Source organism: Sus scrofa, chromosome 15 (genome assembly GCF_054392235.1).
Source record: "Sus scrofa isolate SSC_HxYL_T2T_F1_AM1 chromosome 15, Sscrofa_HxYL_maternal_Yorkshire_Landrace_v2.0, whole genome shotgun sequence".
Classification (NCBI taxonomy): Eukaryota; Metazoa; Chordata; class Mammalia; order Artiodactyla; family Suidae; genus Sus; species Sus scrofa.
In genome coordinates, this window is record NC_139397.1 from 34,111,086 (window position 1) to 34,135,743 (window position 24,658).

At 39.5% G+C, this 24,658-nt stretch overlaps 1 protein-coding gene and 1 long non-coding RNA gene across 10 annotated transcripts in view; one reads left to right on the forward strand and one right to left on the reverse strand.

Moving 5' to 3' along the window:
• The window catches only part of LOC102159687 (uncharacterized), a 102,494-nt gene extending 90,282 nt beyond the window's left edge, over positions 1 to 12,212 (reverse strand). For 6 of the 9 annotated variants that reach the window (XR_014830605.1, XR_014830603.1, XR_014830607.1 and 3 more), the window contains exons 1-2: positions 11,166 to 12,212; positions 10,541 to 10,686 (exon numbers count right to left, since the gene is read on the reverse strand). This is a non-coding gene — a long non-coding RNA (uncharacterized LOC102159687). The remainder of the gene's footprint in view (positions 1 to 10,540; positions 10,687 to 11,165) is intronic. The other 3 variants (XR_014830606.1, XR_014830602.1, XR_014830608.1) reach the window with 1 other exon arrangement.
• A 464-nt stretch (positions 12,213 to 12,676) lies between these two features.
• Positions 12,677 to 24,658, forward strand: part of ACTR3 (actin related protein 3) — a 61,139-nt gene continuing 49,157 nt past the window's right edge. The window contains 1 exon segment of the mRNA NM_001134343.1: positions 12,677 to 12,720. Within this exon segment, the coding sequence (NP_001127815.1) occupies positions 12,677 to 12,720 (44 nt within the window).

Genomic DNA, 24,658 nt, shown 5'->3' on the forward strand with positions numbered 1-24,658 from the left:
TTCACTAATCACACAGCATCTCACAGTAATTAATCTTTGAAAGAAAGAATGTATTTTGCAAACTCTTATCATAAAAATGTACATTTGGGAAAATAATAAAGGAAGCATGTAGAATTACAGAAGTACAAGTTTATATAAACACACAAACACATGCACACATAAGGCCCAAAGGCTCCAGATATAATGAGGCCACTGTAGCTATACATAGCTAGATAATTAATAAAATTCATATACCCTGCAAGGTAGACATCAAATATGTGCAGACACAAGGCTCTGAGAATATGTAACACGCATAATTCCTGGCTTCAGGAGGCTTATATGTTAGAAAGAAGGCTTGAGAGGCTACTATAGAAGCTAGGAGAGGTGACTATTGGCAGGGGCCAAGATGGCACAAAGAAAGGAGGTGTCCTAGGTGAGGAGTCATCTACAAGTTTTCAGCCTCAAGGTTTGCAAATCTGAGCCTCTGGATCTTAGAGAGGCCAGTCCCAAGCCTTGGCCTCCTGCCCATGGCAAGCTCCAGCCTGGTCTCCCACCACGAGCTAACATCACACTGCTGTACACACAGCCACGCTCCTGTTTACCTCTCACTCCCACTTCTCAAGGGTACCCTTTACAAACTTAATTCCACCCTCTGCTTCCCCCACACCACACACGCTTCACTTCCCACATCAAACAGATCATCTAGAGGTCTCGATCACATTTCTCAAAACATTTCTCTGAACATCTGCCTCTGCCACAGTGCAGGTAACTGCCATTTCTGAATGTATTCTATCACAACGGTCTCCTATCAGGTCTCTCCATCTCCTGTTTAGACCTGCTCTACTGCAACTTGCTACTGGCAAAGAACTATCTTTCTAAAACATGTTATTCTCATCCCAGTACCCTCTGATTATAGATCCCCACTGTCAACACACAATGGCTCTGAGACTTGGATGTGCCCCAGTGGCTCGTTAGGGAACTTTTTCCCAACAGATTTCTCTTATACCAAAATTTTCGGAAGTGGTACCTGGGGAATGTGTATTTTTCCTTTCAGCCTTGTTCTAGCTGTGGGACCAGGGTTTTGGAACTGCAAGATGAAATCCAAACTGATCACACAAAGTCATTTACATTGACTGTTCTCTGGTACACACCCCACTGCCACAGCCATGGTTGTAACCCACTTCTGAAACCTCCCAGGGTTTTTCTAAGTCTCTGAGTCACTGCACATGCTGTTCTCTCCGGAAGTGCCTTTCACTCCTTTTCCACTCTGGAAACCAATTCCTAAGTCTTTTTTAAAGCCTGCCCTGATCTTTCAGCTGAGTGAACTGTGGGTCTTCCTCTGCTTCTAAAAGCAATGTGCAAAACCCTGTTCATGGTTTACTTTAATTTTCATTTGTCTGTTTCTCTTACTGTACTTTGACTTCTTCAAAAGGCGGGGCTGCAAATTACTCATCTCATCTCTTTAACCTAGTGTCCAGTCTTGTTCCTGATTCATAACTGGAATATGACATAAATAAATGAATGAATGGATAAATGAATAAGCAGAGTTCTATTTACACCATGGTAGAAATTGGCTGTGAATAGACCATTTCTCTTTATGAACTTAATAATTATATACCTTCCAAACGAACTCTGTTAAGTGAAGCTAGCAGAAGCTCATCAGCATTTGAGATGAAATGGAAACCAAAATAACAAAGGCTACTGCAAAAATATAATGACTGCTCTTCCCGTGCAGGATTGAGGGAATCATTAAACATTAAGATTAATGTATTTTTTGGCATATGTCCAATGTTTTTATTTTTCAATTGCTTTTGTGTTCATTTGTGGGCTGGCAATATAAACACACATATAATGCTTTTTTTTTGGCCAAGTCAAAAATATTTTTCAGTGTTATTTCTATTTTTTTTCTGCTTTTAGTGCTGGTAGAATTTTTGTTTTAATGAACATATCATGAACCCCCAACCACTAAGCAGGAAATTAACACTTAGTTGTATCAGTTTATAAGTCAAGGTAAATACAAATGGAATATTTAATGGACTTCATTTGCTTTTGCTTGCCTTACATTCATTACCTCTCTTTGGGTAATAAACACTTATTTTTCCCTTTGTGATTCCTCCTCCTCCTCCACTTTCTGTCCATGTGCGGTTTTTGGTAAGACTGGTTGGGAAAAGGGGGCATGTGACCAGGCTTGGCTAAGTGGAGTCACAGCAAAGTGCTCTGGGAAGATACCTGATCCAGGTTAGTCCCAGTTCCTTTATTGGGACCACCAAGAAAGATGTACTCTCTTGCACTGGGGTTGATAAACTGTTAGGACACAAGCCACTTTTGTTATTACACGAGTAATTCTGCCTAAGGATGAAGCCAACACAGTGACCAGAAAAGCCAAAAGAGAAAGAGGCAAATTGTGATATTTTTGAAACTTTGCATCCAGCTGTGCCTGGACCCAGTCTATCCCTTGGGATTTATACTTATTTGAGATCCACTCACTGTGTAAAGAAAAAACTTCCTTTTTATTCTTAAGCTGGATTGAGCTTGGTTTCTCTCATTTACTACTCTTGACCATAACACATTATGTCTGATTTTATAGCATCACTGAATTTGCTATATTATAATAGAATTGTGTGGATTTTTTTCTTTTTCCTTTTCACGGCCCCAATGCAGCATATGGAAGTTCCAGGGCTAGGGGTCAAATTGGAGCTGCAGATGCAGGCCTACACCACAGCCATGGCAATACCAGATCTGAGCTGCATCAGTGACCTATGCTGTACCATTTGGCAATGCCAGATCCTTAACCCACTGAGGAAGGCCAGGGATCAAACCCACCTCAGTTGGGTTCTGAACCCGCTGAGCCACAATGGATGGGAACTACTGTTGTGAGATCTTAAATAAGTCACTTAACTTTCTGTACTCCAGTTTCCTCATTTGCTAGACGGGGGAGGTATACTAAGACCCTTCCATAAAATTATTATTTTGTGGAAAAAATACTTGACACAGTGTTAGAGCAACTGACTGCTATTTAAGGATTATAACTCCCCAACCATATATGCTGCTATGGCATATAGTATATGTCGGGGGCTGGGTGGAGGATGGAGAAAACAGAAGGAGAAAGTTTGATAAACTTCATTTTGGATAAACCCCAAACAGCTAAACAACTTATTATTTATAATATAGTCATCATTGGCTTCTTCTCTAATTGGGAGGCAAGTTCCAGAAACATGAGAACTGTCATAGGTCATTAAATTTATCAAAGAATGAAAATAGAAGTGTCAGAAGAAAAATATATTCACAATTCAGTTTCTTCTCATCAAATTGGAATTTCTTCTCAACAAATGCAGTTTTTTTTTTTTTTTCCCACTGTACAGCAAGGGGGTCAGGTCATCCTTAGATGTATACATTGCAGTTACAGTTTTTCCCCCACCCTTTCTACTGTTGCGACATGAGTATTTAGACATAGTTGCAGTTTTTGATTGAGATGAGAAGCCTAAACATTCCTCAGATATGTGTTTGGAAGAGATAGCAGTGCCTGAGACAAAAGTAGAAAAAAAAAGCAGTGAATATTTGAAAAGCTGAGCTGCCCTAGAACTAGAACTGGTTTTAATAAGAACATAGGGAGTTCCAGTCCTGGCTCAGTGGTAATGAACCTGACTAGTATCCATGAGGACTCGGGTTAGATCCCTGGCCTTGCTCAGTGGGTTAACAATCTGGCGTTGCCGTGAGATGTGGTGTAGGCTAGCAGCTTAGCTCTGATTCGCTCCCTAGCCTGGGATCTTCCATATGCTGCAGATGGGGCCCTAAAAAGACAAATAAATGAATAAACAATAAAAACCAATATATGTTAAACTAAATGAAATTTATATATTGGGTCACATGGTAACTTCAAAGAGCTCAGAATTCACTTCTTTTTAAATTTTATTTAAAAATTGTTTCCATTTCCTGAAACATTTTTCCCTCCATTTTTTCTCCAATTGGTACGTATGTTTATATGACTTTCTGTTCATCTGCATTTAACAAAAGTCACTGCAACCTACAATGTATTTGTTTTCTTTCTCAAATTTGTATTTTCTAGCTTTAGGTGTTAATATTTAATGACCTGCCCCTAAGACACATTGAACTTGCTCAGACTGAATTATCCTAAAAGTTTTCTATGACTATGTTGTGACATTTGCACTGGATTTCCAGTCTGGTAAGTTCTCAGGATTTTCCTCCTACCTTATTCGATTTTTTTAAAATTACAAAATTAATGTATATTCATTGTGACGAGACAGAAAATACAGTTATAACAAAAGTTATAATGAAAAGTTAATTTCTTCCCCTCAATCTCATCTCTTTTAGGTCTCCATTGCTTCCTGTGCAAACTTCCATACAGTTTCTATGTTTATACTGCATATAAATATACATATATGTATATGGGGCCCACCCTTCCTTTTTTTCTCCCTGCCTTACTTTTTTTTTTTTCTCTCTGTAGTTTTCCAAATATTAGAGCACACTACAAATCAAAGGTCACAAACTGGCGGCCCACAGTGGGAGAAAATATTTTGTTGGCAAAACATAAGGGAAATTTAACTTGAACAGTCTGATCCACATGTCTACTGGGTAATAATATTATTGATGCTCACAGGCTTTCCAGTGTAACATGGTCCTTTCCATTCCCTATTATTCGTAGCTTCTCTAATCCACCTGTTTACATTACCAGCTTAAGCATTTGAGTTATATATATCCTCCTGATATTACTTAGCAACTTGCTTTTTGTAATTAACATTATGTCATGGTATTAGCAATTAGAATTAGATTCAGCTCCATGGACCAAAAATGTCAAATTACGGTGGCTTAAACTTTAAGGGTTTCTTTTTCTTCTATGCAAGATAAGTCTGGAAGTGTGTGGTCCATAGTTTATACAGCATAAAGGACCTGAGCTCCTCCTATTTTTCTGCTCCACCTTCCCTGGGACCTGGCTTCTGGTCTCAGGGTCAGTTAGTCATCTCTAAGAGCTAAAAGCTCTAGTCACTTGATCTATTTCAAGAAGTTTAAAAAAAGTGGAGAGCAAATGACAAAATGGTACTTTTCCTGAGTCAGTCTTCTTTAAAGATATGTTCTAGAAGTTCCACCCAACTACTTCCACTTATATCTCACTGGCCATAACTTTATCACACAGCCACACCTAGCTGAACAGGAAATGGAGAAATACTGTCCTTCGGCTGGGCACATAGACACCAGAAGAAAATCCAGCTACTGTGATTAAGGAGAGGATATGAATACCGGTCTCTGCTCCATACCCCTGCAGGTTCATTCAGACATATGGAAGAAACTTCAGGAGCTCCTCAAGATCTAGGCTCCTTAACTTTCTAAGTTAAAAAGAACCCCATATTTAAAATGGTCACAGAAGTACTGGAAATGAAGGCTATATTTCTAAATCTTCAAATTTGTAAATAATTCTTCATGATCATAATCTTCTTGTTCTTTTTTTTTCTTTTACTTTTTTGGCCACCCCACAGCATCTGGAGTTCTTGGGCCAGGGATCAGATGTGAGCCACAGTTGTGACCTAAGGCTGCAGCTGTGGCAACGCCAGATCCTTAACACACTGTGCCAGGCCAGGATCAAACCTGCATCCCAGCACTCCCCAAACGCCACCGATTCTATTGAACCACATCGGGAACTCCCATAATCTTCTTTCCCTCCAGCATCAGTATTTATTTTTTTATTTTTTATTTTTTGGCCATGCCCTGGGCATGTGGAAGTTCCCAGGCCAGGGATCAAACCTACATGACAGCAGTGACCCAAGCCGCCCAGTAAAAACACCAAATTCATAACCCAGTGAGCAACAAGTAAACTCCCAACATCAGTACTAATTTTTTTTAGAATTCACCAAATGGGATTCCTAAGACTAAGCAAGCAAACTTTAAGTTTTAATAGATAGTGATGGTTAACTTTGTAGGAGGTTGTGGCAATTCATTCTCAGGAAGAGTGCTTAGTGTATGTCCATTCTTTTACATGGGCATCAGCACTGAATACTTTTTTCTCCTTTTAAATGTTTTGAATCATGGGTGAAAAGAAACTTAGCATTGTTTAACTAGTAGTTTCCTTACTACCAGCAATGAAAAGATTGTTTTCTTATGTTAATTGTCCAATTAAATTTCTTCTCTAGGGAATTTGTATTAACTCCCTATGCCAATACTTCTTTTTTTTCTTTTTCTTTTTTTTTTGTCTTTTTGCCATTTCTTGGGCAGCTCCCGTGGCATATGGAGGTTCTCAGGCTAGGGGTCGAATCGGAGCTGTAGCCACCGGCATGCACGAGAGCCACAGCAACACAGGATCCGAGCCGCATCTTCCAACTACACCACTGCTCACGGCAACGCCAGATCCTTAATCCACTGAGCAAGGCCAGGGATCGAACTGGCAACTTCATGTTTCTTAGTTGGATTCGTTAACCACTGAGCCGCAACAGAACGCCAATGCCAATATTTCTGTTGGATAATTTGCCTTTTTCTTATCATTTTTTACTATTAGAGATGTTAATTTTTGTCATATGTGATTAAATATTTTCTTCTAATCTATAATTTCTTTAAAAAATTTAGTCATTGGAAATTTATGTAACCAAATCTTTCCAATGAATGACTATGGGTTTCTTCTTTTATGTAAGAAAGCCTCTCCAACCTTGAGGTAACACAAATAATTTCCTAAATTTTCTTCTAATTTTCTAATGTCCTTATAGATTTATTTTTATTATTTGACTCATTCATTCAACTAATATTTGTTGAGCACTTATTATGTGTCAGGTCCTCTTCAAATTCTAGTGTAAATGTTTTCCAGTTGGAAAAGACAAACAATAATCAAATAAACCAATAAATAAGTGAGGCATTTCACCAGAGAATTAAAACATGGTGACGTGGTAGAGTGAGACAGCCTATTTCAGACTGAATGGTCAGGAAGAACTTCTCTGAGGAGATGGGATTTAAACTGATTCAGGAATAACTACTGATTAAAGAAGTCCAGGAAGAAGATGCAGGTGGGAATGGCCTCGGTGTGTGTGAAGAGTAGGAAGGCTGACATGGCTAATGCCTCTGAGAAAGGAAGAAGCAAGTTGGAGAGAGAGGCAGGTATCAGAAAGTGGGCTCAGCAGACCAATAAGGAGTATGGATTTTATTTTACTATAAGGATTTGTAGTCCATCTGGACTTTGTTTTTATTTAAAAACGTTTTTTATTATTATTTTTCTTTAATGGCCTCACCCATAGTATATGGAAGTTCCCAGGACAGGGACTGAATCCAAGCTGCAACTGCAATACTGGATTCTTTAAGCCCACTCTATCTGGCTGGGTATCCAACCCATGCCTCTGCAGCAAACAGAACTGCTACAATTGGATTCTTTTTTTTTTTGTTCCCAGGCTAGGAATGGGAGCTACAGCTGCCGGCCTAGGCAGCAACCATGGCAACACCAGATCTGGGGCACATCTGTAACCTACACTGCAGCTTAAGGCAACATGGGATCCTTAACCCATTGAGCGAGGCCAGGGATTGAACCCACATCCTCACGGATACCATCTTGGGTTCTTAGCCAGTTGGGCTACAAGGGGAACTCCCTGGACTTTGTTTTTATATGTAACATGTTATGTGTGTGAGGGGGGTCTAATTTTTATTTTCTTTTAAACTGAGAGTTATATTTTAAATAAACTATTCATAATTTGGAGGCAGTGGAGGGTAAGAGGGTGATATCCCACAGAATCTAGCCTCATTTTAAACTGTACAGACATCATCACTATATGAAATATATGTTCAATGGAAATTAAATATAGAATGAGTGTAATATTTTTATCCCAGGGATGTGACCATTTGGTGAAATCTTTCTAGAACTTTTTTAGAAACATGGTAAGAAGCAGTTTTTAAATCACCTTAAAGGAATTCCCATCCTGGCTTTGTGGAAATGAATCTGACTAGCATCCATGAGGACTCAAGTTCAATCCCTAGCCTTGCTCAGTGGCTTAAGGATCTGGCATTGCAATGAGCTGTGTGTAGGTTGCAGATGTGGCTCAGACCTGGTGTTGCTGTGGTGTAGGCCAGCAGCTGCAGCTCTGATTTGACCCATAGCCTGGGAACCACCATATGCTGCAGGTGTGGCCCTAAAAAAAAAAAAAAAAAAAAAAAAAAAAAAACCAAACAGACCTTAAAAACCGGTTTTATTATTTTAGAGTCACACAAAACTTGATAAAAACCATAGCCCTAGTTGACTGGTCATTTTATTCATTTGACTTGGCTTTGAAAAATGACTTTTAGCTAATTCTAAAAAGCAAATCTACTCACAAAAGGCCAAGATTTGTCACCAATAAAAATATTTAAAGGAATGTACAACAGGCTCTGAGGGCAAGTCTTAAGGAAACCTTCCAAAAATATTTTGTGCAATGACAGTATTAAAAGGGTAAGCACACAGGCCCGAAGAAATTCTGTGAAAAGGAGGACAAATTTTTGGGTGTTTAGGTTTGTATAAGTAATAAATAAAAGACTCATTACTTTATTTATTTATTTTTTTTTATTTTTTGGTCTTTTTGCCTTTTCTAGGGCCGCTCCCGCGGCATATGGAGGTTCCCAGGCTAGGGGTCTAATCTGACTTGTAGCCGCCGGCCTACTCCTGAGCCACAGCAACACAGGATCCGAGCCGCGTCTGCAACCTACACCACAGCTCACGGCAATGCCGGATCTTTAACCCACTGAACAAGGCCAGGGATTGAACCTGCAATCTCATGGTTCCTAGTCGGATTCGTTAACCACTGCGCCACGACGGGAACTCCAAAGAGTCATTACATTATAATTCAACCATACTGCTCTTATCTGTTCACAAAGTCATTTTATAATTTATAACATGCTTTTAAAAAATTCCAGCTTTAGGTATTTCTGCCAATTTTATAGATGAAGAAAAGGATTAAAGAGCTCATACTCAATTCTCTTGACTCCAAGCTCAGTGATCTCTTTATACACAAGTTAGTAGTTTAAGATCACACAACTTGAGAAGGGGGAAGCCACAATTCACAGCTATCATCCCCTCTGACCACTAGGCTGCATGGACATGGACTATTTATCTACCTGCCTTAATCAATGCTCTCTGTGGATTTGAATGGTCTGCCAGTTTGCAAACAGTCACCCCTGTAGCGAATGCCTAAGTTGATTTTTAGAAAAAAAAAAGTTTCCCCCTTTAAAATAATGGAGATCGAGTGACATGAATTTCTTGGACATTTTAAGATTCAGAGACATTTGCTAAATTTACATTAAAGCACAAGAATGACCTAGAAGATCTCATGTTAACTGGTAACCAGCATATCAGTCAAAATTAGACAATGCTTGTGGCATTACAATTAAAGAGCCCTGAGAAGGGGTCAGAACTTCATTTTAATCTGGACTCTGTTCCTTAGTTTCTCTAAGATATTGGGAAAAATCACTTAAACTCTCTGCTTCTGTATCACTTTTAAATTTGATGCAAGTAATAGAATCTGAGTACCACTAACTTAGGCAAAGGGGAATTAATTGGAAGGATACTGCAAGATTCACAAATGCTTGAAAGGTTGGGAATGGAGCTTGGAAATGGACAAAAAACAAGGACTTGGTTGACCAGAACTAAAAGGAAAATCAGGGTGCTTTTAGGGAGTAAAGGACATAGGACAAACAAACCCCACCAAACCACCACTGTGCTCTTCACATCTAACGAGATCATTTCCAAGAGGCCTCCTAGCTCTGACATCCTCTGCTTCTCTGTATTTGGAGAAGGGTGAGCAGGAAGGAGGGTGCATATGCAAACAGGGTGGTCAGAAACACTTTGGCCGGATGTGCATCCGAAGGCTCTGCACAGCTGAGGAAGGCTCAGCCACCACAGCGTGTTGAGGTTGACCGATGTGGCGTGTAGAAAGCAGGAAGTAGAAAGGGTCTTAAGCAAGCAAAGCATTTGGGTAGACAAATTATGAGGAACCTACACAAATGACACTTCTCACAAGTGTTGGAAGCTCTAAAATGCTTCTAACAGAGTCTCTAAGACAAAGGACATGCTTGACTGTGTGAGAGAGACTGTGGCAGGTTTCCTCAAGCCTATGAAATGAGATCCAGTACTGAGCAGTGACATGATATTTGAATATAACAGGCAAGTAAACATTAAACAGCCTTTCAAATCAAACGTTGAAAAATCAGCAGTCCACCGGTCAGATATAGCCTTCAAATAATTAGTTGCCACCACATAAAAATACAGATTTCCAACTTTTCTTGAAAAAAGGGAAGCTTTGGCAACAATGGGCCTGCATTCCTTCATAGCAACAATCTTCTACTTTCTTCTATGGGCTCTTCACTTTGCCAAATCCTCCTCACAGCCCTCTTCACTCACAAGGTCACCTGCTTGGACTATGGGAGCATTGCGGTTTCTGAACACTGACGTAATCACTTCCAGGACACCACCTAAGCCCAGCATTTGGGCAGCCATATTGAAGATGTACCACCGTGGGCTTTCCTAAGCATGAGAATTCCTCTGAGTTTAAGTTCCTCACCTCCGTCCGTGGGACCCCTTTGGTATGACCCATTTAGTCTGACTTACCTGTGATGCAGGAAACCCTTTACTCTACTCCAACCAATCCACATCTCCCTCTTCTGTCGGAGCTAATCTTCAAGCACCTGCTCTCCCAAATGATCTTAAATACCTGATGGCGGAAAAGGCAGCAAAGAATCCTCATACAGCATCTTCTACATGTAGGGAAAAATAGAACAAAACAAAAAGCTGCCACAACATTTCATTGCTTAAGTCTCTGATGGCTTCCAAGTTGCTTGTAGGCTAAACTTTTAAGACGCTTAGAGAAATCTACGAATCTTTGCATTGTTTGATTCTTCCTTATCTCTCAGGATTCACTTCCCATTTCATCTGCCATGGCTCATTTCACTTTGGCCACTTGCATCTTTCTTCAACTTGTAGAAGAAGCCAAGCTCCTTCTGGTCTCAGGGCCTTGACTCTTGCTATTCCCACTTCCTGGAGGTTTCCTTCTTTCTCACCCTTTCCCAGATCGCCTACCATCCTACAGCCCTTAGCTTTTCAGTGCCCTGCCTTTTACCTCCTTTCCATTCTCCCACTCCTCATTTCTTGTAGCCCAATTTTGTGATTTCTACTGCTCTTAATGCAATTTGTATGTTTTCTCACTTAACTGTAAACTCTACAACAGAGACCTTACCTTTTTTTGTGCCTACTGGATATTCAGGGTGAGCATATCTCTGTCATAAGAGAGTGGGTGAGCAATTCTTATGTACCAAACGAATGAAAAACCTGTATTTCATCCCCCAGTTTGGTCTAACCATTGCTATGTGATCTTCTGGAATAATAAGACATCCTTAGGAAAAGGATTTCTGTTTCAGTTGCAGATAAGTAAATCTACACGCTTTATCAAAAGATAAGCCTAATGAAGAAGAAAGCTATTAACTTTCTAGTTTGGTGGGTGGGGGAGGTCCAGACCATCACTTGGGAACTTGGTAGAAATGCAAATTACCAGGCTCCAGACAACCTAATCAGAGAACTTCAGGGGATGCAGCCCAGCATGCTGTGCTTTAACAAGTGTTCCAAGTAATTGTGAAGCACACTTTGAGAAGTTGTTCTAGGCTTTCCAGGTTTTAATCTTTTTTTTTTTTTTAATTATATTTCTTGGTCCTTAATCCTTGGTCTAATCCTGTAAGTGGAACATTAGAATCTTAAACTACTCCAGAGGGAAATCTCCTGTCATCATCCAAAACCGTCCGCGGCTTATTTGTGTACAGTGTATTACGTAGATTATATTCCCGGGAGGTTTACCTTTCTCGTGGGCACAAGCCTGCCCTCCGGAGGGCCTACAGTCTAAACCGTGTTGTAACAATGCACAAATGCAACTGAAAAAAAAAAAAAAAAAAACCAACAAAAAAACCGCACAAAGCCAGAGCAGCCGTGGCGCAAGCCTTTTGTTCATTCCTCCTTCAACTGCTCACCCCTGGTCTGATACCGCTCTCTTCCACCCAGAAAAGAAGCCACTCAAGTTAAAAATGGACGTGTGCCGCTGACAACGTTTTCAATTACGCCGTTTTCCTTCGGGCACTGGAGGAGGTATTCGTGGCTGAGGGGTGTGGTTCCATTCCTTCCTCGACCCAGCACAGAAGTAATTGAAACTAAAAGCCCCTTCCAGCTTCAGAAGGAGAATTGCAGGCGCTGACAGACTCCTCCACCCCTACCTGCAGGAACACCCGAAATGGACTTCCTCACTGTCAGGATGGGAGCGGCGGCCCGCGGCGCACCTCACTGCGCATGCCCTCTCGCCCCGCCCGCTCGGAGCCGGAAGGGGGTGCGCTCGCGGCCTGGGCCTGGCCTGGCCGGGGCGTCGGCGCCGGCGGCCATCTTGGCTTCCCGGGGAAAGGCGGTGTGAGGGGAAGAAGTTGTAGGGTGGGGGCAGGAGTGAGGAGGAGGGAAGAAAGAGGGGGAGGAGGCCGCGGCAGGGCAGGGCGGGGATTGCCTGCCTGCCTGCCTGCCTGGGTTGCGGAAGTGGTAGCCGCTGACCGAGCCTGCTGCTCTCTCGCTACTGCCTTCGGCTTCCCGGCTCCCCCCCAGACGGAGAGGGCGACCCGGCCGTGGATGGTCAGATAGCTTCTACCTCCCGCCGCCCATCCCTGGCCCCAACCGGCACGGAGCAGACGGGGGCAGCAGCAGCAGCAGGCGAGGAGGAAGATGGCGGGACGGCTGCCGGCCTGTGTGGTGGACTGTGGCACAGGGTAAGGGGACTGATGGGCGGGGGTGGGGAAACTGAGGCGGAGGCAGGAAAATGGCGGGGTAGGGACGAGGCTGGGAAATGAATGGTGCGGCGAGGTGCTGCCGCGGGCTGTGTCAGTCCCAGCCCCGCCGGGTGGCGAGGGGTGGGGCCGGGAGCCAGGGCCTCCCTCGTCCCCCTCGATTCATCCTTTGGGAGCCGGGCGCGGGACCAAGGAAACCCTCGCCCATGCCCGGTTCCCGGGAGCAGCTTCCTACGCGGACCCCTCCCAGCCCTTCCCCCAGAGCGGTGGGCACCGCTGCCGGAGGAGCTGCGGGGACCGTCGCCTGCCCCGGGCCTGCGGTCGCGTGGGGGTGGTCCCCGAGCTAGGCGCACCGGGCTCTCCATTCCCTTAAGTACCCCTGTCTGCCCGTGGGTTTGGAGACTGAGGGGAATGGAGCCCGGGGACTGGCCCGGCAGAGGAGCGAGAAAAGAGAAGCGCTCCTTCTGGGTTTTGCAAGAGATTGCTGTGACTACACTCTTCCCCGGGCTGTGGGTGGGGAAAGGGAAGAATCGGACTCTGAAAATGGGAACCTAGATCGGGGCTTTCATTTGACCACCCACCTCCTCTTCCTTTTCGACTCCTGGTCTTTTCCATCTCCCACTGGGTTCCTACCGGTCAACTAAGTCACATTTTAATTTGAGAGAAAGATGTCATGTGTTACTTCTCTAGCCTCAAAAAAGTCCCCCAGTGAGCAAGCGCGCTGCAACTTCCTTAGTTTTGTCAAAGCCGCTTCCTGCTTTCAGTCTTTTATACCCTTATAAGGTAGTTTTTCGTTTCCAACCTGAACACATCTTACTAGAACTTTGAAAATTAAGTAGATTTCAAAGTCTTGAGTTATTGGTGCGGGGTTTCAATTTATGTGAACTTGAAAAATATATTTGTCTCCACAGAGAGGGAGGAAGGGAAGCATCCAGGAAAATTGTTTTATAGATTCATTCTGTGACAGTATCTTAAGGCGAGAAGGTAATAGAGTTATAAAGGGGTGTGTTTGCTTTTCAAGGAGTTATCACTGATCTGTAGTGTAGTTTACTAAAATGTAGAGTGCCGTTCAAGTGGTCATTCCTTTTGTATTAAAAGGCATTTTAGAGAGTTATAGCACATTTTACACTTATGAAGAAAATATTGCCTATATTTTAATGTAGAGTGATCGCTTTGTTACAGTAATCTTTTCTTTTGTGCGTGTGTATGCTGTGCTAGAATATTATTACTTCTCTAATTTCCCAAATACTCCAGTTTTTTGGGTGTGCGTGTTGGGGGGGGCAGAGAGCGGCAGATTGCTAAACTTTTTTTTCCCTTTTTTTTATTATTCAGCAAACTATTGTTACTTAAAGGATGGTATACTCCTCTCTATTTGCTTTCTAAAATTTCTCTCTACAGGCTCATACCTTTATCCAAGTGTAGCAGATTCGAAAATCCCAGCCATGCATAGTGAAACAACTGATTTATTAATACATTCCTTTAGAAAATACCAGCCTCTTTTAGCCTTGGAACTTCTTTGCAGTTTTTTGACGGACAGCTTATTAAAGTTATTTTTTGTTAATTCAGTCACATTTCCCTGATCCAGTATTTTTTTTTTCTCCTCCCTTCTTAGTCCAATTGGTGAATTGTTTCATGTTTAGGGTCAGTTTTAAAGTTAGCTTTGGCAGCCTGACTGAGAAAGAATTTTCAAGTATGTTTGGTTAATGTGAAAAATATTGCTACATAATTAATATTTTTATGCATTAGTAATTATTGCCTTGTCAATAAAATTAGTGTAGATAATTTGTTGCCCTAATAAATAATGTAGTAACGTCTTAAGTAGCTTGTTAACTTTTCCTCACTTCATTTTTCCTCTTTTGAAATACAGTTTTGGATGTTTGTACTAGTATGCTGAGTATTTCGTTGAGGTTAACTATCCTTAAGCGACTTCTTTCTGATAGAACAAACTTGAGTTTAAAACTGAGTGACCAGTAGGTGTGGGGGAGAGGGGTTCAATCTATACTTGGATATTTTTGTTTTAGTATATCAGTTATTATTTTACATTATTACATTAGTTTTACTTCACAAGGAGAGATGGTTAACTGAACATTTATGGATTTGAATGGAACTGATTAGGATTCTACTCACTTTCTTCTAACAGCTGTGAGTATCTAAACTTCCACTTTTAGTGATCCAATTTTTTTGGTTTTCAAAGGGCATTTTGGCCTTTTCTTTTGCCTGTTAATGCAACTCCTGGAAAGTTACACCTTCAATTTATTAGCACTTAGAGGATCCCTCATTGAAATTAGGCCTGTGATAAGCATCTCTAAATAAGGCCTTAGTAGGGGGTTTTATGTTCCAGAATACTGTGTCCCCAGATGCAAATTGCGCGCCTATAATTTGTGTGTTCTTTTGTGCTTTATACAATGCCTTCATCAATCACAATTATGCTTAATAATATATGAGAAGCATAACTGAAATCAGGTTGCTCATTCCATTTCATTATATAAGTTAGGCAAAAGGTGACTGAAAAAAGTGGCCATCTGTTAAATTTGGTGATCTAAGGTAAGAGCTGTAGGATTTAGGAAACATGAAGCTTAATTCACAAATTTAAAATTAGAGATCCTACAGCATAGAGACTTCATTTCGACATAAGATAAAGAATTACCTAAGCTCAGATCATGAAACAACTCTTTGTGAAAAGAATTTAGAAAGAAATACTTCTTTCATGTTGATACCATATCTATATACTTTTTAAAAATTTGTATTGAAATAGTAATATAGAATAAAATTTGGGGACAGATTCTTATTGAGAGAGTGGGTACAGAATTAAACCTGCTACCAATGGTGGGGAAAACCTTTTTTTAAGCATTTTTTAAAACATTGTAATACTTGTAAAGTTAAGATTATCCTAAGTTATTTTTGCATGTTTCCCCTTAGAGTTCTTCAATATTCAAGCCATGTAAAAGAACTCCTTACATGCTTTTATTATATTGTACCTTGTTTATAGAGCTTTGTATTGTGAGGCTTTCTTTCCCTTTTATGTCTTTTTTTTTTTCCTAATAAATACTGCATTGGTAAATTATTTCCATTGATTATAATAGCAGAGCTCTTACAGCCTTATTGTAGAGCTCTTGGATATATTCAGATCTAGAATGAATTAAGGAATTTCCCTAATTGAGTTAAACTTCATAGCAGTCTTAAAATATAAGATTGGAGTCAGTGAATGAGGAGCTTGTACTATTCATCCTGTGGTCACATTCTAGCAGTTAGTACAGATAGGATGATCTTGTTTGAGAGCAGTAGGGAAGAGCTGAATGGGTAGGAGAAAACATAAGTGGAAAGTTCATTTTTCTTACATGAATTCTGTACATACTGTGTAATAATAATGCTCCTGTTGTCTCCAGGGGCAGGAACATTCACTGTATCTGGTTGCTACCAAAAAATTCATTAAAATTCTTACTCCTTCACTAGTCCTGTTTCACATGCTGTTTGCAGTTGAGTATAGCAGACATGCTCCTATAAGAAGTCGGATTCTTAGTCTTGCCTAAAATCTCTTTCTCCTTTCCCTTCCTGCCAGTCTCTTCCTGCCTGCCAATTTTATGTTGGAATATTGACTTTGGATTGGGAATATATTGTATCTAATGAACTTTTCAGCCTTATTATTGTAAGATAGTTCAGAAATTTTGCTTTTAAGCACAGAAGGGAAAGATTCACTAGTGGAGGACCTACTTGTCCGGCTTTTCATTTAACTTATTTAATCTTTTGACAGTTATTTTTACCTCATTTTACAGATGAGAAAATAGGATTAGAGAATTTTTTTATTGTCGAGTGGTTAGCAGGTGGTGAGGGTTGCTATTTGTATTTACTTTTTTTTTTTTTTTTTTTTTTGTATTTAAGCTCTGTATTCTTTCTGTTAAATCATGGCGACTCCTGAGCCCCTTTCAGAACTATGCATGTTACTTTATTTGTATTGGTAAGGATAACTCTATTCTTGCTTAAAGTAATCTTATTAAAAAATTCTAGCATTATTAAATAGAGAAACTTTTCTGTGCAAGTCTGACTTGCTTTAGATTTTTTTTTTCTGGATATATGAATTCCCAGGCTCATTTCCTTGTCACTTTGCTTAAATTTAATCTCTAAAAAAATTTACTTTCCAGGTGTTGTTTATCAGGAAATACTAATAGCTAACATTAATTTACCAAGAATTATGTGTTAGGTCCTGTGCTAAATGCTTTATATTATCTCATTTACTTTTCATATCGTCTTGAGAAGTATTACCGCCATTTTTAGACTGGAAAATTTAGGTTTAGAGAGGTTAAACTACTTGTCCGATGTATTGTAGCAAATAAAAGTATTAGAACCATGGCACTGTATAATAGTCTCCTTACATTAAAGGATGAGCCTTTGACACTTTTGGATCGTTTAGGTATTTTTAAGAGAAATAGATGCTGTTAAAAAGGCAGAAAGTACTGTTAGTAACTTAAGGATTACTTGAACAGGTGGAAAAAGTGGTATTGTCATATCAAGGCTGACTATATACTTAGCAGCAGACCAGGTACTCTTGGACTTATAATTAAAATGTGTAATACAATCAACTCTCAAGAATCTTAATGAGGCTAGAGCTAAAAATCATTAAAAAGAAATTAGAGGATATATAAACCTGCATTTAATCAAATGTTAAAGTATGTTCTTTTCTGACAGTAATAATTATTCTTTAATTTGTAAGGAAAGAAAAATTATTATGGTCAGGAAGAGTCAAGGAAGTTCTAGTGAAAATAGGATATAAGCTCTGCTTTTAAGGATTTGGATGAATGCAGGGGAAGGAAAAGCATATACAGTAGAAAGGAGAGAATAGCTTCTTAGTTTAGCCCTCTTTAACATGTCATTCCCTTACCTTATGAATTATAGACTATGTAATAACATAATGCAGATCTAGATTATGTAATGTGAAAAGATACTAATGTTTATTGAGCACTTAATGTATACCAGATGTTGATTATGTGTCAGCAAAGCTTTTCTTTTTCTTTTTCTTTTTCTTTTTTTTTGCTTTTTAGGGCCACATGTGTGGCATATGGAAGGAAGGTCCCAGGCTAGGGGTTGAACTGGAGCTGCAGCTGCCTGCCTACACCACAGTCACAGCAACGCAGGATCCAAGCTGCATCTGTGACCTACGCCACAGCAACACCAGATCTTTAACCTACTCAGCAAGGCCAGGGATTGAACCCTCATCCTCATGGTTACTAATCCAATTCGTTACCCCTGAACTACAGTGGGAATTCTTATGTTAGCAAAGCTTTGATCAAAATCATTTTGCTTGAGAGGGAATGAAAATATACTAGTAGATGAGTGAAATGTTGAAAATAGGGCTTTTAGAGTATTTACAGAATTGGAATACAGTAGGATCAGACATTGGGGAGATAATATGAGATGAAGTCATGGGACTTGGTGCATAGTAGGAACTCGAATCTTTGTTGAATGAATGAGCAAGAATTAGGGGTATGTTTTTTTTTTTTTTTAAACTGTATTGGAAACACCCCTTGTTCAGTGATTCAGAATCTCGTGGGTTGGACCTAGGAATAGTCATCTAAATGAGCTTTCAAGATTATTTTCAAGCAGCCTTTAGCACCAGCTTTGCAGGAATTTTGAAATAGGGTGTTGGCAGTAGGAATGGAGCAGAAGAGATAAATTTGGGACGGGTTGCTTTGTTTATACCTCTCTTCTGGTAATTATAATTTGGAGATCATAGTATCTTACGGGGGTTTTTATTTGTTTTGAGATAATGAATGATAATGGTTAAGCATAGTGCTTGGCACATAGTAAGAGCTCAGTGCATTGTAATTATTACAATTACCAGTTATTGTCCCTTTTTATTGAATTGAGAAGTTCTTAAGGAAAGGAACACATTGTTTTATGCTTATTTTCTTATCTCCTGCAGTTCTTTCTTTGCTCTGTCAAAAATGTTTTTGCTGATTTGAGAGAGAGAGGCATAGCTAGGACTTGGCAGTTGTTTCTAGTGTCTTGTAAATCGGTATCAATGAAGATCCCAGATTGAGTGGGACAATAAGAAGTTGGTTTTAAGAAGCTGAGTAAAATTGGAATTTGTAATTGAATTTGGAATAATGATCCATAATTGAAAATGTCCTAGAGGAAGTTAAAACTATGGGAACTTCAGCAATGAAGGTGGGGATTTGGTAACATTATAATTTATAAATTGAAGCTAATAAAATAGCAAATTAAAGAGAGAACAAAAAGATTGAATATTAATTCTCCTTCTTTAAAATATCTTGGCTGTATGATCTGGCTTCTTGAGCATCACAGAGAGAAAAATGAGTGAGCACTGTGGCTAGAAGTAGTGAGTGATCTCATTCCACTTTTTAAGAGGCAGAGTCTTTTGTTTTTTTGTCTTTTTAGGGCCACACACGAGGCATGTGGAGGTTCCCAGGCTAGGGGTCTAATTGGAGCTAGAGCTGCCGGCCTACACCAGAGCCACAGCCACGCCAGATCCAAGCCACATCTTCGACCTACACCACCGTTCACGGCAACGCCGGGTCCTTAACCCACTGAGCAAGGCCAGGGATCCAACCCGCAGACTCATGGTTCCTAGTCAGATTCGTTTCCACTGTGCCATAAGGGGAATGCCCAAGAGGCAAAGTCTTTAGGAGAATTTAGCTCAAGGTAGGGCTAAATTTTCCTCCCCAGTGTTCCTCCTGGTCCAGAATGCTTCCCCTCCTCCAATTCGAGAAACAGTTAAATGTTTGGACTTGGGGCAAAGTGTGGGATGGGTAAAGTGTACCTTTAAGCAATATGTTTTCTGAAACAAAATTCCGCTGTAATAAAAGCATTTGAATGCTCACCTGTATCTTGGACCTGTAGTCTCTTTTACGATATTATGGATCTATAGTCGCCAGTAGCATGAAGAAGAAGGAGCAAAGCAGTTAAATAATAACACTACATTAACATGCTTTATAGTTTACCAAACACTTATAAATTCATAAATTATTAAGTAACAGTGCAGGATAAGGTGATGTTATTGGATTAATATTTTAAATTTGGTCCTTCAAAATAAGACAGTGATTACTATTTGTGTATTGAATGTTTTATATCTTTACATGGGCCTTTAGGTCATAAAATGTATGAAAGTTACCTACATAACTGAATAATACCAGAGCAGAAAGAAAAACAATATCTTAATTTTTCCAAAGGACCATTTTGTGGAATTTTTATAATTTTCTTTCAAAAAAAATTTTTTTTTCAAAACCTTTCCAAACTGTTCCTAAACTCAGTTATTCTTACTTACATACTCTTTGCATCCAGGGAAGGAACAACTTTGAATTTGTGTGGTAACATGTATTCTTTTCCTTCCTGCTTTTTTCTCTCAACTCTGGATCCCTATCATCTACCTCAGAGAATATTTTCTTCATCTCTTCTGATGCTGAACATTCCATCTTTAAACATTCTACTTTAAGGCTTCTTGTCCTTTGTGAAAATGCAATACTCTTGAGTCAAAATGGTGTCTTTAACACTTTTTCAATTGTAGTATTTAATGTTTAGTGAATGAAGGTTACTACAGGGAGGGTAAAAATCTTTAAAAAGGTAACCAGGGTGCAAAATATCTTAACAGTGTCTGATTGGTTTTGAAACTGTACAGAAATAAACTATGGTCTTAGTTATTCGTCTATGATAAAACACAAGTATTTGCTTACTTAAAAGTTTTAGAGCTTAGTATAATTAAGTACAGTGTGGTTTTCTTCTGCTATGAACATTTTAAAAATTTGGTTACTTTGAGACTACAGAAATAGCACTTAATGTGTATTCGTGACACAAATTTAGTGAAATTAAAGTACCTAATTGGACAGAATTGTGGAGCTGAAAAAGATGTTAATATAATTTAATCCACTCTTTATAAATTAAAGAGGTCTAGAGTTGAGAAATGTCTTTAGAAGTGTTTTTAGTTATAGATAGCATTGTTAAGTTCTGTTAAATCATCTTAGGAGTTCACATTTATGAGTTACAGCAATTGAAGTTTCTTGTTAATAGTTGAAGTAACATATGTATGTTATTTGTAAAGTAATTTTGATTGAGGCGTGGTACTACACATGCATCAGAATTCTTTAGTGTTTCTGTTATAAAGAAGAATGCATATATAAGGTACAAATGAAAACCTGTGATTTTTTTTTGTTGTTATTCCCCAACATAATATTAGAAACCATTTTCATAAAATTAATGCTCTTTTCACAGAAATGTGCTTTAAAAAATTGTTTTAGGCATTTAAATCTTAGAGATACTCATTTTAGGTTTTGCATTTCAGTTATTTAAAGACTTATTACATGGGACAGGTACAAATCAGTCATTCCAAGACTCTTTAAGAGTTTTGTTTTTGAGATAATTATTTATAACATTCTCAGAAACCCTGTGAAGTGGGTACTATTGTATAGTTACCATTTTAAAGATGAGGAACTTGAAGTATGGTGAACTCGAGCAGAGGAACTTGAGGTATGGTGAGCTTAAGCAACCTGCTCTTGTAAATAGTTGAGTAGTAGATCTAGAATTTAGGCCCTGAGGCAGTCTTATTCCAGGGTCCACTGCTGTACTGGCCCATTCAAAAAGGGTGATTAAATTGTTAACTCAGGAGTTCCTGTTGTGATGTAGTAGAAACAATCCAAATAGGAACCATGATGTCGTGGGTTCGATCCCTGATCTCCTCAGTGGGTTAAGGCTCCAAAATGAAGGTTTACATATTTGTTAAGCTGCAGTTTGAAAGTAAATAATTGATGCATTAAAGAAATTATTCCTCATTAATGATTATATAAAACATAGAAATGAAATAGTCGTTTCTAAGAATAAAAAGATCTTGGAGTTCCTGTAGTGGCGCAGTGGTTAACGAATCCGACTAGGAACCATGAGGTTGCAGGTTCAATCCTTGGGCTTGCTCAGTGGGTTAAGGATCCTGCGTGTGGGTCACAGACGTGGCTCGGATCCCGCGTTGCTGTGGCTCTGGCGTAGGCCGGCGGCTACAGCTCCGATTAGACCCCTAGCCTAGGAACCTCCATATGCCAAGGGAGTGGCCTTAGACAAGGCAAAAAGACAAAAAAAAAAAAAAAAAAAAAAAAAAGAATAAAAAGAGCTTAAGAATATAAGACTATGGGAGTTCCCATTGTGGCTCAGAGGATTAAGAAGCCGACGTAGGTTCCATTCCTGGCCTTACTCAGTGGGTTAAGGATCTGGTTTTGCTGCAAACTGCAGCATAGATCACAGATGCTGCTTGGCTCCTCCATTGCTGTTACTGTGGCTGTGGCATAGGCTGGCAGCTGCAGCTCCAATTTGACCTCTCGCCTGGAAACTTCCATATTCTTCTGGTTTGGCCCTAAAAACACACAAAAAAAATATATATAGGACTCTGAAAGGGATTTGGGGTGGGGGGCTCGCCCGTGACATATGGAAGTTCCCAGGACAGGGATCTAACCCAAGCTGCTGCAGTGACAACATGGGATCTTTAACCCACCACACCACCAGGGAACTCCCCCCAAAGAATTTTGTTTTTATTAGACTCAGAGGACTCAATATACATTTGGTATTTGACTTTAAAAAATAATGAATAGGAGTTCCTGTTGTGCTCAGTGATTGATGAACCTGACTGGTATCCACGAGGATGTGGGTTCGATCCTTGGCCTTGCTCAGTGAGTTAAGGATCTGGCATTGCTGTGAGCTGTGGTGTAGGTCACAGACATGGCTTGAATCCTGCGTTGCTGTGGCTGTGGCATAGGCCGGCGTTACAGCTCCAATTAGACCCGTAGCCTGGGAACCTCCATATGTTGTGAGTGCAGCCTTAGAAAAGACCAAAAAAAGAGAACATTTATGGTAATGGTAAATATTAGAGGTAATAAGAAGTGCATAGCAGAGTAATTGACATACTATGATAAACAATGGCGGCTTTAGTTATTACATAAGGGTATTGAAAGTAATTATTTCAGTATTACAATGTTCTTAGTTCTATGCTGAATACTTTGGTATATACGGAAAAGGTATGGCATGATTTTATACTTGAGGCCTTACAGTTATGTTACAGAGATGAACCTAATGTAAGTGAAATAATTAAGAATGGCATTTTAGTATTTAGTTGTTTGGAGAGATTAATAAGTACTATAGCATTTGGAAAATGGTTTATGAATTTGATCAGATCCTTGGAAAACCCGTAATAGAATATGATAGATGGAAGGGTAGGAAGACTTTGTCAATCAATGTAAGATATGTAAGCTAAATTGAAAGCTTTATGATGCGGGATGTCTTTTGTTCACTCTCCAAGTTATGTCCATGAGGTTTTTATTGATGAACGGAAGTCAGGGAGGATTTTCAAAATATTTGAGGGAGGGATGAGTTAGGAGATTGCCGTACTGGGAATTGAGGTATTCCAGTTGGGAGTTGTGGGACGGCAAGTATTTTATTTTATTTATATCCTGCCTTATTTCACAAGTGTTTTAAATGGGGCTTATTGTGTTGAAATGATTTGGTTGTGGGCAGTTGATTTTGTAGATCATTAAGCAGAAGACTGATAAAAGTTAAATTCTTACAGTATTAGTTTGAGTCTAGTATTCTGTTTTTAAAAGCTCTATTCAGATATAATTCATATACCATAAAATTTATTCTTCTAAAGTGTATAGTTGAATGATATAGTGTATTTACCAGGTTATGCAGTCATCTCCCCAGTCAATTTTAGAACACATTTTCATCACCCCCAACAGAAATCTCATACACATTAGCAGAAACCCTGTTCTCCGTGCCCTCAATCCTTGGCAACTGCTAATTTACTTCCTATCTTTGTGGATTTGCCTTCTTGGCTATTTCGTATAAATGGAGTTAGACAATTTGTGGCTATTTGTGACCGGGTTCTGTCATGGTAAATAATCTACATGTTAGTGATGGACACTTGGACTGGTTAGTAGCAAAGAGACTTGGAAGACATTGCTAAGAGTCTTTGAGAAAATAATTACATGAATCAGTAGAGAAAAGAAGGACTTTGAAAAAAGGAAGATGACCTGGGGAAGAAAATGTTTGCTTAATACTTAGTGACATTCACTGTTACCTTCTTTAATTCTCATGACAGCCTTGTGAATTCTGTTTTATTTCATAGGAATAAAGCCTATAATTGTAGGATAGTAAATGATGGAACAAACATTTCACTCATGACTTTTTGATTTTGTGGTCCATGTTCTTTCCTCTCTGCCAATGAAAAGGAGTTAGATTTTAAGCCTTAGGCCTAAAAAATTGGGAGAATATTTTTGCTAACATTTAGGAGTCCAGGTTCTTCCTTACAACAGTCTATCAGACTTTTTGTGTTAAATAGTGACTTTCATGTAATGAGAGGAACATTGGAGGAAATTATAAATGCTTTTTTTTTAAACAATTGGTAGTTATTTTTATATCTAATATTCTCTGTGAATTAGCCATTTCATTCTTGTTCTAAAAGTTCCTAACACTGAAAATATGAAGAAAACTATAAGCTGAGAATGAAGGTATTAGGAAGTCGGCATTGGGATTCACTTGTAGACCTCCATTTTCATCTAAAATTAGAAAATAATATGCTCATTATGTAACATTCTCTGTATATAGGTATGCTTTATTTATTATGATGTGCTAAGAGTGGAAGCCAGTTACTCATATTGAGGTAGAATTCTTTCGGCTTTAAATTAGTAGTTCTCAATACCAAGAAATTCTGGAAAATGGACTGCACTAAGTTATTAAGGTTCTTTCCATCTGGAAGTTCTAGGGTCTTTTTTTTTTTCCATTTTTTGGCCACCCCTGCAGCACATGGAGTTTTGGGCCAGGGATCAGATCCGAGCCTCAGCCGCAACCTAAGCCACAGCCTCGGTACTACTGGATCCTTAACCCACTGTGCCAGGCTGGGAATCGAACCCGTGTTCCATCGCTCCCAGGATACCAC